General features: G+C 33.3%; 1 protein-coding gene across 2 annotated transcripts; it reads left to right on the top strand.

Annotated features, from left to right (window-relative positions):
• Positions 1–11,528: 11,528 nt before the first annotated feature.
• LOC145632145 (putative pectate lyase 1) lies at positions 11,529–17,264 on the top strand. Of its 2 annotated transcripts, XM_081684441.1 has the most exons (7): positions 11,529–11,759; positions 12,303–12,356; positions 13,576–13,647; positions 15,181–15,823; positions 15,909–16,012; positions 16,117–16,255; positions 16,393–17,264. In XM_081684441.1, the coding sequence occupies exons 1-7, from the start codon at positions 11,674–11,676 to the stop codon at positions 16,612–16,614; spliced, it is 1,320 nt and encodes a 439-aa protein (XP_081540567.1). In that variant the 5' UTR covers positions 11,529–11,673; the 3' UTR covers positions 16,615–17,264. The 2 variants fall into 2 exon arrangements, with proteins under 2 accessions (XP_081540567.1, XP_081540568.1); XM_081684442.1 differs by lacking the exons at positions 11,529–11,759; positions 12,303–12,356 and adding an exon at positions 13,146–13,488.
• Positions 17,265–18,383: the final 1,119 nt, after the last annotated feature.

Here is an 18,383-nt window from a genome sequence, read left to right as displayed (position 1 = left end):
TTATAAAAAGATAAAGAAACCATGCATAAAGAAGGATTTCTCCTTGTTTGTCTTTTTTTTTTTTTTTTCTGTAAATAGAATTATATTGCAATTTAAAATGTCTGAATTTGCAAATTATTAATACATAGTATATTAGTATTAAATTAGGCTTTGGTTAAATCAGTTCATCTATGTACATTTCATTCACATTGTATAATGCTATTATACGTTTGGCTTAGCTAGTGTGATAAATTGACACATATATTTTAGTAAAATAATTTATATTCAACAAATATTGAAGTACTTCGTATATGCATGTTTAATAAAAAAAAATGAGTTGTGTTTGACTGAAATAAGGGCAAAATTTAGCAAAATTTTAGGTTTAGATAGTTATTTATGAGTATGATATGGTCTTGTTCTCTTCACTTTACTTAAATAATATGAAGTATTTGGTAAAAATAATTTATATTAAGTACAATAAAATAAGTTAAAAAGTTCAATAAAAATAAGTTTACATCAATAAAAATCAATAATTTTAAAGAACTAACAAACATAGGACAGGTGAATTTGTTATAATAAATTTCACTTTCACTGAAATTTATAAACGTTTTTTTTTTTTTTTTGGGAAGAAAAATTTATAAAATTTTTAATTGAGTAAAATCTTTAAAATTTCAAATAAGACTAACAATATGAAACAAAGACATTATGTTAGAGTATTACTCTAGGTCTAGGTCGTGTCAAAAAAAAAAAGGTATTACTCTAGCCCCTAGGTTAATTAGACTTCTCTGATGTAGTGCTCGAGAATTCGAGATATGGTTTCAAGAGAAATTAAATTCATATTTGTTCGGCGGCTTTGAAACTTGACATGAATAAGCTTATGACAGAGTAAACTGGGAATTTTTATGGGAGGTCCTTCGTCATTTTGGTTTCCCTCCGTATTGGGTTCATATTTTAAAACTATGCGTTACTACAGTCTCCTACCAAATTCTGGTTAATGGCTCTCCTTCTACGGTCTTCCGCCCTAAATGTGGTCTTCGCTAGGGTGATCCGTTATCTCCATATTTATTTGTGCTGTGTATGGAGGTTTTTTCCTTGATGTTGAGACGGGATGAACAGCAAGGTCTATTCCAAGGCTTGAAAATTTCTCGTTGTTCTCCTTCGGTTTCCCACTTGTTTTTTGCTGACGATGCTTTATTGTTCTTTCGCGTTTCGCCGTCAGCTTGTGATCAGATTTTGTCAGTTACGAAGGAATTTTGTTCTGTTACTGGTCAGATGGTGAATTTACAGAAATCCTTTGTTCGATTTAGTGCTAATACTCCTCCTGATTATCGGGATTATTTGGCTTCTTCTTTGCGTATGGATGCACAATCGTCAATAGGAGTTTATTTAGGGCTCCCGGTTGATTTAGGACGGAGTAAATGCAAAGACTTCCAGTTTTTGATAGATAAGGTCGTTCAGCGACTTTCGTGCTATGCTTCTCTTAACCTGTCTTCTGCGGCTAAATTGGTGGTTATTAATTCGGTCTTGGTGGCTGCTTTTACTCATGTTTTGTCTGTTCTTAAGATTCCAGATACGGTGTGTGATCGTCTGGATTTGTTGTTAACTCGGTTTTGGTGGAAGGCAAGTTCAGATGCTAAGGGTCTGTCTTTGGCCTCTCCGGCAGCTTTGCATACCCCTAAAGGTTTAGGGGGTTTGGGTATTCGTCACCTGAGGTATTTCAACAAAGCTTTGTTGGCTAAACAATCGTGGCGCCTTATGAGGCAGCCTCAGCTCTTAGCTTTTCGTGTGCTTAAGACTAAGCATCCGGGTTTATTTTCTCATTCGCCGTTTATTTCTGGGTCAAGGCCGTCTTGGGGTAGTCGTGGCCTTCTTGAAGGTGGTCTGGCTCTTTCTAAAGGATTGGGATGGAAAATTGGTTCAGGGAGCAATATTAGTATCCTCAATGATACCTGGGTTCCACATGTTAAGGTTGTTTTTAAAGATACCGTCCCTGTAGAGGATCGTCCTGAAATGGTTTCTGAGTTGTTGTTATCTGATTCGATGGTTTGGAATGCTTCTCTAATTCGTCTTTTATTCCCTCCTTCAATTGCTTCTTTTATTCTTGGTCTTGATCTTCCAAAGGAACGGATTGATGTTTTTGTATATTGGAAGTATACGAAGGATGGTATCTTCTCCACGAAGTCAGCTTACTCAACTTTGGTTACTCAGCATTTCAACCTAGATTCTGGTGGAAGCCCCGTAGGTTGTTGGAAACATCTTTGGGGATCTCCTTTATTCCCAAAATGGAAGATGTTTGTGTGGAAAATAATTCGCAATGCTCTTCCTACGACTGAGATACTTGCCCTTAAGGGTATTCATGTTGACCCTACCTGTGTTTTCTGTCGAGACACATCAGAGTCTATAATTCATTTGTTTCGCGACTGCCGGGTGACTCAATGGCTGTGGGTGGAATTTTCTTTACCTACTTTTCCTTCTCCTTTGCCAGCCCAATGACAGGTTTGGTTTATGAATTTCGTTTCTGGATTTCTTCGGGGGAGGGATTGGGACAAGTTAGATAGAGTGTTTGCTCTGTTGTGGGCTATTTGGTTGTCTAGGAATAGTGTGTGTTTTCGTTCTGCGGTTTTTTCTCCACATGCTATTCTTGACTTGGCCTACACCTGGTTTGAAAGAGGTAAATCAGCTCACTTGTTTGGTGTCACTCAGTCTGGTAGACAGCCTGGGTTCTCTCAGTCTCCTTTGGTTCATGTTCTTCGGGGTAGTCTCCGGGACAGTTGTGATTCGATTGTTTGTTTTGATGGTTCTTGGGATGCTCTTTCTCATAATGCTGGGGCAGGTTGGTCTGTTTTGCCTTCCTCTGTCTTTCCCCAGGTGAATGGGGGGGCTCGGGCTTGTATGACTAATTCGGCTCTTCAGGCGGAACTTTTGGCCTGTTTATTTGCGTTGAAACATGTTTTGCGTCATGATGTTTCTCGTGTTTTGCTTCTGACGGACTGTTCAATTATTCCGCACTTACTTTTGGATTTTGGGGCTGAGGATATTACTGTGGCTTGGATTGTTAAAGATATTAAAAGGCTTCTTTGTTCCTTTATGGTTTGCCACATTCGTAAGGTGCCCAAGTCTTCTATTACTCAGGCGCATAATTTAGCAGGAGCTGCTCGGCGTAGGGAATTACTGTCTTTTGTTTTTTAGTTTTTGTTCTAGTTTTTTTAGTTCTCTTTGCCAAAAAAAAAAAAAAAAAAAAAATCGTATTTGTGTAACGTCATGTACGGATCAGAGCTATCATGCAAAATTGCAAATCAATGGCAATGCAACTATAAAAACTAAACGTACACGTGTTACGGGCTACGGCTATTGCAATTAGGCAAATATTTATACTTTGTTGAATTCTCCATTATGTTTACATGAATCTTAAATATTATAATTGTTTAAAAAAAAAATTAAAAAAATAAAATAAAATAAAATAAATAACCTTAATATAATAGTAGCACTAACTATCCATACGTCAATTACAAAAATAGGTACCGTTTACCCTCACCTATATAGCTTCTATTAGAAAATCGAGCAATTTTTTACCTTGGATGGGGATTTACGTTATATCTCTGAATTCAACTCAATACTTGATAATTGTTAGAGATAATATCGGAAAATATATGTATGATATATTTTCCGTAGACATCATTCAGAGAATAATATATTTAGTATTATCTTATGTTAAGATATTATTTAGAGAATATATCATTAGGTTATATGGTATATCTTTTAGGAAGATTGTTTCCTATCTCATGAGCTTAGGTTTTGTATAAATACTCAAACTATTGATGAATAATAATCAAGCAATACAAAACTCATTCTATTCTATATTTCTCTCTAATTTGTCATGGTATCAGAGCTAATTTTCAAAGTGTCCATTCTAGGTGGAGACCAAGATAAAGTTGTTGGTGTGTCTTTGACTCTCTAAAGATGAAAAAAAAAAAAGTTTTCGGCTCTCTTGTGTCGTGAGACAAGAAATTGGTTCTCCTTGTGTCGTGAGACAAGGTTTGTGAGTTGATTCGAGCATAATTTTGCTCCTTTGGATTTGAGTGTGGTTTACTCTGAAAGACTAAATAAGAAATTTGAGTGTGGTTTACTCTGACAAACCAATATTTGATTGGAGCTCGGTTTTGCTCTGGAAAAACCAAAATTTGTTATATTTGCAGGTTCGAAAAGAAAGACGTTCCTGTTTGATTGATGACAGATGAGTTCGAAAAGATGAACGTTCTCATCATTGAAAAAAAAGAAAAATTGAAGGCGACATCACAAGAGTGTGCATCTCGGCTTCAACAAATTGATGAATTTCCAATCGCAACGTTCGTGTTACTGCCGTTACGATTGCGGGAGGGTGTTAGAGATAATATCGGAAAATATATGTATGATATATTTTCCGTAGATATCATTCAGAGAATAATATATTTAGTATTATCTTATGTTATGATATTATTTAGAGAATATATCATTAGGTTATATGGTATATCTTTTAGGAAGATTGTTTCCTATCTTATGAGCTTAGGTTTTGTATAGCAATACAAAACCCATTCTATTCTATATTTCTCTCTAATTTGTCAATAATCGAGCAATTTTTTTACCTTGGATGGGGATTTACGTTATATCTCTGAGTTCAACTCAATACTTGATCTACATAGTTGGTTGGAGATTTACTTTGTATCATTGAGTTCAGTTGTTCAAGGTCGAATTTTTCCAGTTACAGATACTTAAAATGAGGTCTCTTACCATTTTCTCTTACTTTCAAAGTTTTAAGTATCTTGTCCGCAATTATAATTGGAACAACAATAGAGTAGAAGTTTGGCCTTTATTACCTTAATTAAATTTGAAATCTAATTAAAAAAAATAAAAAAAAAAAAAAATAAAACCTATTGTAAGTAAACACTTCATCCGCTTCTTTTTACTTGAACTATTGTCCTATAGCACGCAATATAAGAACTAAATTAGAGAAGATAAACAATAGTTTTGATACAAAATGTATATACTGGCAATAAAGGGGATAAATTGGGGTTTAATGGTATGGGATTATTTTTATTTAGTGTATGATTATTTTCTTTAATCTCATACTTAAATTGCGTCTCAAAGGCTTATAGATGAAGTAAATAAAAACAAAAGAATTGCTTAATAATAAGGCGAGTTGCTAGCTAGGGTAGAAAACTAAATAGAATTAGGTGTGAACCTATATGAGGATTGAAGAAAGGTATTCCTAAAATTAAACAATGAAAGTCAAGATAGGCCAAACACCAAAAACAAATTGACATAATTTAATAATCGTTGATTTAACTTAATTACGGACTAGTCGTACTTTTTATGTGGTGATTTGATGAGGCCCAGCTAATTTGTGCTTCAAGGAGGTCAGAATAGTGACAGCTACGACATTATATACCTTTAAATTAGTCCGTCAATCCTACACTCATCCATCCGCCGAGAATTTCGCTTAGCCAATCGGAACTCTATTAACTAATCGTACTGTGCTACCAACACTCCTCAACCACCAGTCACACCTACTTGTCGAGCTATCCTATATAGAGAATATGTATGTGTGCTCCGTATATTGTAATTTTGTCCTGCGCACTTGCCTAGTACGTACTCTCTCTGTCACTCAATTAACTCAAAAGTATTTGCTTGGCGAGTTTTTAAGGGCTCTAGTGAGATCCTAGTGTGTGTTTTGACCTTGAAAACTACTGTAGTAAATATAATTCTAATGATGAAAAACACATTACCGTCCTTTAAACTCGATGAAGCTAGTTTTAAAGTGTGATGCACAATTTTTTTATTGAGAAGGTATTGCGTTAGTCCGAACTGACGAAATATTTCATCAGTCCAGCGGATTATATTATATATCATCCACTTATGATATCATATAACCAATCAAGGATATCATCCAGCCGTGATATCATGTAGCCATTAGTAGAGGCCAGGATATCATCCAACCAATAGAGAATAAGGATGGAAATATCCAACGGATGATCCGACCACCCGGTCCATCCGCTTTATTAAACGGGCGAAAAACCCGATTTATATGGATGAGAGGCAGGTGACGGGTGAATCGGGTGATGGATCGGGTCGGATTCGGGTGGTGGTTAATCTCATCCGTCACCCATCCATCCATCCGTTTAGTATTATAAATATTCTTATTTTTTAAAAATAAATATAAATATCTTATACATATATAATATTTGCATATTAGAAGTTGTATGGTACGATTATATTTTATTTTTTATGTTAATATTTGACATATCACAATTATTTTACAATAATTATTTTAATATTAAAGGGTTTAAAATAGTTTTCTCAAGTTTTTTAATCTAAAATTAATTTTTATTCACCCACCCGTTTACCACCCAACCCATCTGTTTCACTCGCGGATGGTGGATGGATGGATGGATTTCGAGTGATGTATTATACGAGTGACGGATGGATCGGGTGAATCGACGGATGAGGGTGGAGCTCCATCCACCCGATCCGAACCCGATCCATTTCCGTCCCTAATAGAGAATATCGATCTTCAAGCGAATAGTGTGTGTCTTTTATTTGCTTTGCTTTGTTTTGTTTTGAAGTGATTTTAATACAAGTATATAACTTCATGAAAAATAACCTACAATCGATGTTTCTTTTTTTGCTTTCGATTTTTAAATACAAATGTCAAATACAATGATGATATTTGAAGTTAATTAATAAAATTGTTCTATATTTCAATTTGTGCTTAGATATATAAAAGTGAAATATTTGTGATAAAAGAATGGGTTTAAGGGGTTTAATACTATGATTACATAGCTAGTGACAATAGCGTAGAGTTCTACGGTGCGGAGGGGATCAATAGCTAACTATTCAACTAATTCAAGTTAAATCAGCAAGAATTGGAAGTTGATTGGATAGAGTTGGCATGAGCCGAGATGGCATGCAGACTACCCCTATCTAAGCTAAATATGAAATTAACATGTGTTGATCAACGAAAATAAAATATGACATGAGAGACATGTTAGTGGGTTATGCAATTATTTTTAAAAAATTAAAGTAAATAAATAAATAAATTGGCACGAGTATAATGGGCCAATTCGAGTAGCAAGCCCACTCAAATTTAACCAATCAACTAATTGTCTAAAGAATAGTACGAAGTCCGATTCCATTGTTTTTAAAAGTTGTTATACGATTAGTACAAAGTTCAATGTGCTTACAAAAAGTATACTTGTTACGATGTTACAGTGTTACCTACACGGCTACACACGAGATTTAGAGATAGAGGTGGTGAAATAGTGACATTTCTTACCTCGTATGTCATTGTTAGATTTTGGGAAAACTCCTCAAATTGGAGTGTATACTATTGATCAATATATATAATGTTACAATACTAGTCTCAATCTTGTTAGAAAACCTAGAACGATAAGAATACAAACTATATAATAAAACTATACAAATATATTCTAGCTCTGTGACAAATATTATCGTAATCATATATTATCTATCAGTCATAAATATAGAGATCAAATGTTGAAATTCATTTAAAGAAAACTTCCTTATCTCCCCCTTCAATATGAAGTCGTAGATCCTCATGTAAAAACACAAGTTTTACCTAAATTTCTATTTTTCATACCCAAATGGTTGAAACTGTGAAAACCTTCTCGATCGTCAAAATACTTTCAATTAAATCTTCTTTCCCTCTACAATAGAAAAAGCTAGAGTAAAACAATAATCATATAACTTTATCATATACTCCGTATCCCGTAAATTCAGCGTAATTACCCTTTGTATAACAAACAAAATAACGATTATAAAATAACGAACTTCTTTCCATCTCCTTGTTCTCCCCATTTTCACCCAATCAATTTTTTCCAATCAGACAAACACTTCTTAACGTCCTACTTCTGTAACGGCTCGCTGACTTGGCATTCCCTACCATTGCTACCAATTATCTGGACCATGTTACGCTAGGGGTAAAATCGTCAAATTCGTATTATTATTTTTTGTCTTATTTTTTATACCACTGTATTTTTTTTGAGGGAATTTTATACCACTCTGTATCAAACACGGATAAGTAGGCCTTGATTTAATAAAATACTCCGTAAATAAAAAAAAAATACGGATTAGTAGGCCCAAGAAATTAGGGGTAGCTTGAGTAATGACACGTGTCGATACATTTCGTCGGTGAATACAGCACTTAGGTAGTCACATTTCTTGTCCTCCCCTGAGTTAATACGGAGTAATATTAACCCCACCTTTAGTTTGCAGGTAGGGTTAGTTGATTTTTACCGCAATAAAAAAACAACGTTGTTCACTTTTTTCCAGCAATAATCATCAATTTTTTCCAGTAATTATTTGGGGTGTGAAGATTGAATGATTGGTAATAGCATCATAATTATTCCAAAATTTCTTTAACTTAGGACATACATCTCCTAAATGCAAATTAAAAATAATATTAAATAAAAAAAAAACTTAAGATAAATATCGATTTCAAACATATAGTAGCTTTCAATATACAGTATAATTGTACAATTTATTTATAAGAGTATAACTCAATTTTCTGATTTCCATGAAATTAGATTTTTTTTAGGGCAATTGCATTGGATAAGGAATTCTTATTCCACCTCACTTTTTTTTTTTTTTTTTTTTTTTTTTTTTTTTTTTTTTTTTGTATGCTTAGGTTTGTTTCATTCAACTTGTACTTACTAATTTATTTAAATGATTTTTGTTAAATTTAAATTATTTTAATTGATAAAAAATGTTATATATTAAACTGAATTAACTTTTATTAAATTTAAAGTGAGCTAAACATGGTCTTAGGGCTGTTCATCGGTCCAAGACCGGACCGGACTGGATAAGACCGAAGACCGAAAATTAGAATTTTAAGAATCGAAGACCGGACCGATTAAGTTAGGACCGAACCGAAAGAATCGGTACATAACCCGAACCGGACCGTTTTGGACCGATTTAAGAATTTTCTTAAAAAGAATATTAATTTTTAATAAAGTCAAGGAAAACACAAAAAAATTATTGGAAAAACTATATTGTAATGTCATTTTTGCGTCTTTTTTTGTATGTTTAGTGCAAAAAAACTTATAAAGTTAAAGTTTTCTAAGCTTAGTAAGGATAATTTTAAACGTTATTTAAGGTTTCACACATATTTTTTATATAAAAAAAAATCGGTCCGGTCCAAAACCGGTTTTTATAGGGTTTTGGACCGGACCGGACCGAAGACCGGGAAAATGAATTTCAAGACACGAAGACCGGACCGATTAATTCGGTCTGGTCCGGTCCGGGGTGGTTTGGTCCATTTATTCGATCCGGACCGATTTATGAACACCCTATAGTTACATTGAAAAGGTTAAATATGACGAGATGATAAGGATAAAAGGTCTCTTATTCCAAAAATATACTATAGAGGTTGATAAAGATAAGAACCGAAAATGAATACATTTTTAACCTTAACAAAAGGAATTGAAGGAGGGAGGAAATTATTAAGTATATATTTAATTTGTAGGTTGCCTAATTGTATACTACTTTATTAATAACTTACATGATAATCCCTCCTTCCCTTATTTACTTGCCTATATCTTTTTATGTACATAAGGGACGGAGGGAGTAATTAACCATGAAAAAAAAAAGTTAGTTAATTTATCATTATCTATCCTGTTTGATATGCATTAATTTTTGAAGGCAAGATATTAATTATACAAAACAAATCATGTTAGTTGAAATATTATTTTCTTTGATATTTAGTACTCTATTATTGACCTAGGTAATTTTGAAATATACTCGTATCTTATTTAAGAAATTTATAATGATTATTCTTGCTTGTCAGAATCATATTAGAGTTTGTTTGTTTCATGGTATTTAACTTAATTTACAAGTATTTTATTTTAGAAAACAAGTTTAGATATAAATTAGTTTCAGAAAAAATAATTTCAAAAGATTCAATGAAAATAAATTAAGATCAAATAAAATAAGATCAAATAATTTCAAATAAAATAAAATAAATTAAGATAAAATAGACTAATATCTTAGAAAAAATCAAACCAAACCATGAGCTTTGTTATTATTATTTTATTTTATTTAATTACTTATAAGTCTATAGTTGCATATATTTTATTGTGAATTAATAAAATTACAAAAAAAAAAAAAAAAAAAAAAAAAATACGCACTAAGATGAATCTAACAAGAATTTTTTTTTCCCCTTATAAATTAGTATATAATATGGTCAATATGTGGTACATCTAAATATTAAACTAGACCCAAAAAAAAAAAAAAAAAACTTCAAATCAAATTAGACTAGAGCTATAAAATTAAATTTGTATGACCTTTTTTAAGTGAAGAGAAAAAATTCTGATAAAATACTTTATGAATATATTCCTTAATACAATAAGTTGAATAAGAGTGGAGGGAAGGACTAATAGTTTACATTATTTCTAGTGGGCCAAGCCCAATAAGAATATAAGATAAAAGGCCCTAAAATCTATAAATATAAGTAAAATAAAAACCTATTACATCACCACTGTACACGTGTCAATTTCTCATGAAATTTTTTTCCTCCAAAATTGCTTATGATATCATTTATATCATATTTTTCTCCTTCCAAATTCAATACTCTATTAGGAAAATATATTTTAATAAATAAATTAAAGTGTGAATATCAATTAACCAAAAACGTATTAGTGATATTTCTCTTTCCAAAAACCCACATTTTGTGAATTAATTATTTTATATAGTATTGAATTTTTTATTCTAATTCGTGCATCGCACGAGTGCTAATCTAGTGTGTTACTATAAGGTTAAACCTCTATTAAATCATTAACTTATAAAGTTAACAAACCTTTTTACTAAACCAAATTTCGTACTATATTACACACTAAACACTTAAAAAACACGTACTTCATCCCTAACAATAGTTAAATTAAAGCTTTAAAAATTAAAAGTGTAAATCCCTAACAAAGGATTGATGGCATGTTAATCACTAATCTATCTTTGTTTTACTCAAAAACATTATTTAATGTTTTGTACTTCCTATTGCATTATCTAATTATTGTTATTTGTCTTATTCTTTCCTCCTTAATTCCCGTGTAAATTTCTAAACAGAAATGTAATTTAGGGACGGAGGGAGTAACTTATAAAGTTAACAAACCTTTTTACTAAACCAAATTTCGTACTATTACACACTAAACACTTTAAAAACACGTACTTCATCCCTAACAATAGTTAAATTAAAGCTTTAAAAGTGTAAATCCCAATTAATAAGTTTAAAATTAAAAATCAAGATAACTAAATTGGTCCCTAAAGTAAAGATAGTAGTACTAGTACTTGTAACTTTTTAGTTAAGGGTAAATAAATTAGAAAATGAGATGTAAAGAATGAAAATAGTACAACTCCCTACTTCACTAAACTACAGCAACAGCAGCCAGCAGGTGTGTGAGAGAGCGCAGCAACAACAACAGCAGTAGCAGCAGCAGCAACCGCAAGTGGGACCAACACCCTTTTTATTTATTTATTTATTTTAATTCTCTCTCATATTCATTCACTCTTTTTCACTCTATAAAATCACTCCTTTCATTACAACATTTCTTCGACTCTGTCTCCACCCTTCTCAACGGCTCACTCTTTTCTCTCTCCTAATTTTCAGCTGAGCAGCAGAGTTTGAGCTGAACTATTTCAAGCTTTCCAACAATGGCGGTTTCTCTTTCTTCTCTCTCCTCTCTCCTTCTTCTTCTCCTTTTCGTCACTCTCGTTGCCGCTTCTCGTACTGCTCCCAGGTAATAAAAATGTCGCTAATTTTTCAGTTTTTTCGTCACAATTTCTCCTTTTTTTTTTCAACTCAAATGCAAGCTACATTTTACTTCAAACCTCTAAATTTCCCCTCAAAATCACTTTTATTTCACACGTTTTTTCTTCCCTTCAATTTCACCTCAAAGTTAGGTTTTATTCAGTTTATTTTGAATTACACTTGAAGATATGTTTTTATTAGATTTTTTTTGAAAAATTATGTGGTGAAATGCGAATTTGAGAAATCATTTATTTTACAGGTTTTATTTGTTATTATAGTCTTCACATTTTTGTTTATCCTTTCAACTTCACTTCAAAATTAAGATTTATATATATATATATATATATATATATATATATATATATATATATATATATATATATATATATATATATATATATATATATATATATATATATATATTTCTTGAATTTCATCTGAAAATATGTTTTTTTTTTTCCATTTTTAGAAAATTTATACTTGGTGAATGCGAAAAATGAAGGTTTAATTTTGAGAAATAATTATTTTACAGGCTTGGAGAAACAGAGGAGTTGCATAGCTTAAAGAACAGAACAATGGCGGAAAAGTAAGTAACAACAATGGCGGATGTTCTGTGATTTTCAAATTTTTTTTATTTTTTCAGTTAAACGACGTCAAATCTTCTCTGAAATCCTATGAAACAATAATAACCGTTGAGATATTTTTGTAACTTCCTCTTTCTTTTGATCTCACTCGTTTATTCTGTTTGCGGTTACGCCTCGTTCTTAGGATTCCCATTGGTTATGCTACCCTTTTTATTTTCTCTCTCCTACTTTCCATAATTAACCTTAATTAATTTATTAATTATATTTTTACTCTGTATTCAGATTATGTAATTATGGGTAGTATTGTCATTTTATTTTAGATGAATACCTGAATTTGTACTTCCCTGTTTTTCTGATTATCGAGCACTGTGGCGATCCTGTTGCGTACTTTGTATTTACCCTAGACCGGTAGTGGATAATTGTTTGTCTTCCCCAAATGACCATTTTACCCCTTTTTTATATTTTTGAAAAAAAAAAAAATAGAATGTGGAACAGTGGAAGAGAAGTCCCAAAATGGGTTAAATTTGGGTTATGTATTTGGTGTTTACATTTGATTTACTCGGAGTTGATCCAAGGTCTCGGGTTTAGTTTGGCAATTTGGATGTTATTAACTTATTATACTACCTTTGTTAATAGTTATCAGCAACTTTGGGGTATTATTTGTGAGAGATAAAATATTCTAAAGTTATAGATAACTATTAACGGAGGTAGTAATTAAAGTTTGGCTTTTGATAAAAACTAGATTGCTTAAGAAAAAAAAAAAAAAAAAAGGCCTTAAGTATTTGTTGTATTTAAGAAATTTTATTTTAGGTACGGGAGTCATAAAGGCAATAATGTATACAGGATTCATCCGTCTCGGTTGATTTTGGCTATATGGATGTTAATTTAATGAATGTCGAAGAATGATATCCTATAATATTGCATATTAACCCATATTGGTCCCCTCTATAAACAAGAAAAAACCCAAATGGGTGTCACCATCTACATTCAATGGGTGGGTATAGGGTAGCTTCAAGCTCAGGCTGTTAGCCTGTTATTACATTAATGGTGAGAAAAACATGGAGCATTTCAGATTTTCTCACCATGTGTATGGTACTATGGTTAATTGTATTCTAGTAGAACGAATAAAAAATGGTACGGTATCACTTTATTCGTTTGTCCATATTTGGTATTTTTTTTTTTATGTGAATGAGGTTTTATTTTATCTTTGTTGTTTTTCAGGTTGGAGGAGATTGATACATTTAATGAACATGCAGTGGCTGACCCAGAAGAGGTTGTTTCTATGGTTCACATGTGAGTTTCTTTCTCTAATCTGGTTTCTTGTTAATGAGTCTTTGATAAGGCGAACTTACAATAATATCCATTTCTTGTTAATAACGAGTCTTAGGTAAGACGAGCTTACAATAACTAATGTGATTGGTTAAAATGTTATTCCAAAGGATGCGAGTTAGAAGTTTGTCTTGCACAAGATTTTGCCTCTTATAGAGTTTCATTCATTTTTGGTGATTGTTATGATGCATACATTAATCGTACAAGATTGCTTTTCTGAGAGGCTAAATAATTGATGTTTGATATCATCACACATTTTGCACCTACTCATTCGGCGGTGACATAAGTTTTGGTCACACTTAGTTATTTTTGTTTATGGCTTTCTCACTTTACTTGCCTTTTTTTTCAACTTTTGAAGAGTAATAAATATGATCCTTATTGTGCTCTGCTTGTAATCGGGTTATGGTAATGTCACTGTGTGATTTATGCACCAACAGACTGTACTGGTTTAAACTTTTAATGTCATCCCTTTATCACCCACATTGTATCTGCAGATTCTTTTATTCCACGTTTCATTCGATTGATTTTAGATGGATGATCTAGCTTTCTCGAAGATGCATCTTTCTTGTAATGACATTTAAGAAACTCTAAAATTTGGTTAGGATTAATTTTGAGTTTTTGACTGATGTAGATATTCTTTCACAGAGTTGAGTATTCGGGTTAAATTTTCTGTTGGCGTTACAAATTGATTCTGTTTGTGCAATGATGGGGTACAATGGTACTAATTAGTAGCTGTAAAGATGTTTATTGATTTAATGATGAGCATATGCTATTTGTCTTGTCAATGAAAACATAATCACTAGATTAATAGCTGTTATTCTGGACTTTTTCATGCAATCTTGACACCTTGGTCTTTCATTAGATCTCTAACTTATTATTTGTCTTGTATGATGATGGAGCCTTTTCTTATTTGGGTCTAAATTGAATATGTTCAACTTACATTCTACTGACAGTACCTCTGTTCTGGACTGTATTCTGCAATGCATCTAGTAACACAGCGAAGTAGGAATTGTGGAAATAAATGTAAAATTTGTCTACAACTGAATATTGAGTAATTGTGTATTGTCGGTGTCTTGAGCTGAAAACTGTCATATTGAAGCTTTAGGCCCAAGAACAGTAGATATTTACTGCATTTGCCGTTTATTTATATACTCTACATAAAACAAGCCTAGTAAATTAGATGAGTATGTAAATTTATAATTTTCAAGGAAGGTTTTTTCCACTGATGTAATGCGTAAAAGATAATATAATGCAAGATCCAAATATCATGAAAAATTGCATGTCCACAGGGGAAGAAGCCTGAACCTCTCTTGAATTCATCACTTGTATCATATGTCACCTAAATTTCCTAGTGACTTAAGGGTTACACTTGACAAAGATAATGATATTTATAAAGTACTTGAGGAGTTGAGGTTGAGGATATATTTTATTTGTAGTCCTGAGGTGCAGTTTCTTTTATTGCTACAAGCTGTACTTATATTATGTCGTATTCTGCAGGAGTATCCAGAACAGCACTCAGCGAAGGAATTTGGGTTATTTTTCATGTGGGACAGGAAACCCCGTTGATGATTGCTGGCGTTGTGACCGCAACTGGCACAAAAACCGTAAGCGCCTAGCTGACTGCGGTATTGGTTTTGGAAGAAATGCCATTGGTGGCAAGAATGGTCGCTTCTATGTTGTCACAGACCCTCGTGATGACGACCCTGTCAACCCCAGGCCTGGGACTCTGCGTCATGCAGTTATCCAGGAAGAGCCTCTTTGGATCATATTTAAGCGTGACATGGTGATTGAGTTGAAGGAGGAGCTTATCATGAACAGCTTTAAGACAATTGATGGTCGTGGAGCCAATGTCCACATTGCTAATAGAGCTTGTGTTACAATTCAGTATGTGACAAACATCATCATCCATGGCATTCACATACATGACTGCAAACCCACTGGTAATGCTATGGTGAGGAGTTCCACTACTCATTTTGGATGGAGAACAATGGCTGATGGAGATGGCATCTCAATCTTTGGCGCAAGTCATATTTGGATCGATCACAACTCCCTCTCACACTGTGCTGATGGACTTGTTGATGCCGTGATGGGTTCAACTGCTATCACCATTTCCAACAATCACTTTGCTCACCATAATGAGGTATTGTTTCTGCATATTTCTGTAATTTTTTGCTTTATACTGACTTGGCGGTGGGGAGGCTGACAATATATGCAATGCAATATAGGTGATGCTGTTGGGACATAGTGATTCTTATGTGAGAGACAAGGCGATGCAAGTTACAATTGCATTTAACCATTTTGGTGCAGGCCTTATGCAGAGAATGCCGAGGTATGCACAGCTATACATTATGTGTTGAATTCATGCTCTGATTGAGCTAGCTTTATGCTTAGTTCATGTCTTAGTAGTTATAGAATGCTTCCTTGAAAATGCAGGTGTCGCCATGGTTATTTCCATGTGGTAAACAATGACTACACCCACTGGGAAATGTATGCAATTGGTGGAAGTGCAGCCCCTACCATCAACAGCCAGGGCAACAGATATGCAGCCCCAACCAACCCTTTTGCGAAAGAGGTAGACACTTGCCCTGTAATAAATCCCCTTAAACATGTTCAATGAACATGATTTTACATTATTAATGAATGAATGAGCTTCAGACATTGCATTAAATTTTGATACTGAGTATGGTGTGAATTATACTAAAATTTTAGGTGACAAAGAGGGTGGAGACAGCTGCAAACAAATGGAAGGGTTGGAACTGGAGGTCTGAGGGAGATCTACTGCTGAACGGTGCATACTTCACCCCATCCGGAGCTGGAGCCTCAGCTAGTTACGCAAGAGCCTCAAGCTTGGGAGCTAAGTCATCTTCCATGGTCGGAACCATCACAGCAAGTGCAGGCCCTCTCTCCTGCCGTAGGGGTCGCCGATGCTAGCCCTTAGTTACAACTCTGTTCATAAGAGAGAGTCCAAGTTTCCCTTTTTTTTATTTATTGTCCATTTTTTGTTTTCCTTCCATAGATTTACCACAATATAGCAGCATTGATCCATTAAGTCACCTTTACCTGATTGAACCACTTTTCTACAGCTCACCGGCAAGTGTACATTTTTTACACATTGTCTCTATATATGATTTGATTAAACCCTCACATATCCATTGTCGAATCAATCATATAATTGGATTGAAGAAGCCTTTTATATCCATTGTTGAATCAAATTTGTGTGGCTTTTTTTATTTTCTCAACCTCGGCCTGCTTCATTTCAGAAGAAAGATTTCGCGATGACAGCAAGGTCAGAAGCGTTGTTTCTTTCTTCTTTTGGCTTTTGATTTACCCTTTCCTTTTTTGAATTCCCTCCAAAACAAATCAACCCTCTTCCAAAATTTATAACCACCTTTGCCTTTTTTTTCTGAAGTGTCAGGTTTCTACAGTTCTTTGTTTTTGATTTATAGGAATTGGGAAATGGTTTGTAATCTTCTTTTTCTTTTCTCTTGTGAGTCCTAGTTACACAAGTACTAGTTTGATTTGAACAAAAGTTACAATTGTCAAGAAACATTCAGAAATTGAATTGTGTGTTGCAGAATACAGATCTTAGTCTATCAGAAACAACCTCCCCACCTCCCCTACCCCTGTGATTCTCCTGCATTGCATCTTTAGACGGAAATTTATTATTGCAAATCTAACTCCGCCAAAGTATGAATACTTGGAAGCTCTCATCCTTCGGATTATTCCGGAATATATTAAAGAGTCTTATCTCTCAAAGGCTGGTAGGAACCACACCATTAAAGAGAAAAAAATTATTGAAGTCTTTTAACAGAACAACAGTCTAATCAGAAGAGAAGAAATACATTAATGGGTTCAATTCCCCTGGCATGTTAGTCTACCATATTATTTCTGCTAAGTTAAGGAAAAATGGAATAAATACCATAGCATGTGAGGTAGGTCCAATATGCTGCATATTTGCATGTGATTAGTCAATGTGAGATGATTTTTAAGCCATCAAATTACAAGCTGAGGTTTCCCACTATAAGTTTGTGATTGTTGTAGTAAGATCTAGTATGAAATTTATGCCCCAACTTTGTGTCAGATTAGACAATTGGCCAAATGTTCAATTGAGTAACTTTGGACAAACTATTTTGGGTTGAATATAAGTATCAAGTTTCTTTATTCTTTCTCCATATCTAAACAATCCTGGATATATACTGTGTATGCACCACTGATATTTGTCCGTTCATTACAAAACCTTACATATACGGTTGTAATAGCTTACGTTGAATTATCGTGTCGGGTCAACTTTTGTCCTCTCTACACTATCATTACACTAGTGTAAGAAGAAATGTCTATAGTAGCAATGAACACGAGTTTAGGACTCTATTATATAGCTAAGCCAGGTTGATTTGTGTATTTGATTAATAAAGATTAACATATTTTCGAATCTAACTCATTCAAGGCATATAGCGCTAAAATGCCAGATATTATGCATAATTCATATTATTGGTGACATATTTTTAGAGACATCCGATCAAATTAGAACTATATGTAAATTTTTTTTATATCTCCACCAATTTTTGTTTAGATTTATAGCGTACTTATGTAAAACTATAGTATGTGTTATTTTAGGGCTCCATAACAAACTCAAATTTGTTTGAGCTTAGCTCAGCAACTTCATTGAATACAGATGGCGGCAAATGAGAAAAGCGGCGAAA

This window comes from Chenopodium album, chromosome 5 (genome assembly GCF_948465745.1).
Source record: "Chenopodium album chromosome 5, dcCheAlbu1.1, whole genome shotgun sequence".
NCBI classification, from domain to species: Eukaryota; Viridiplantae; Streptophyta; class Magnoliopsida; order Caryophyllales; family Amaranthaceae; genus Chenopodium; species Chenopodium album.
This window is presented reverse-complemented; position numbering and strand designations above follow the sequence as displayed.

What these genes read in the sequence shown, in the direction of transcription:
- LOC145632145 (XM_081684441.1), top strand. Translation starts at nt 11,674, where the DNA reads ATGGCGGTTTCTCTTTCTTCTCTCTCCTCTCTCCTTCTTCTTCTCCTT. An exon ending in GCTTCTCGTACTGCTCCCAG is followed by an intron (nt 11,760 to 12,302) that starts GTAATAAAAATG and finishes ATTATTTTACAG; the next exon opens with GCTTGGAGAAACAGAGGAGT. An exon ending in CCAACCCTTTTGCGAAAGAG is followed by an intron (nt 16,256 to 16,392) that starts GTAGACACTTGC and finishes CTAAAATTTTAG; the next exon opens with GTGACAAAGAGGGTGGAGAC.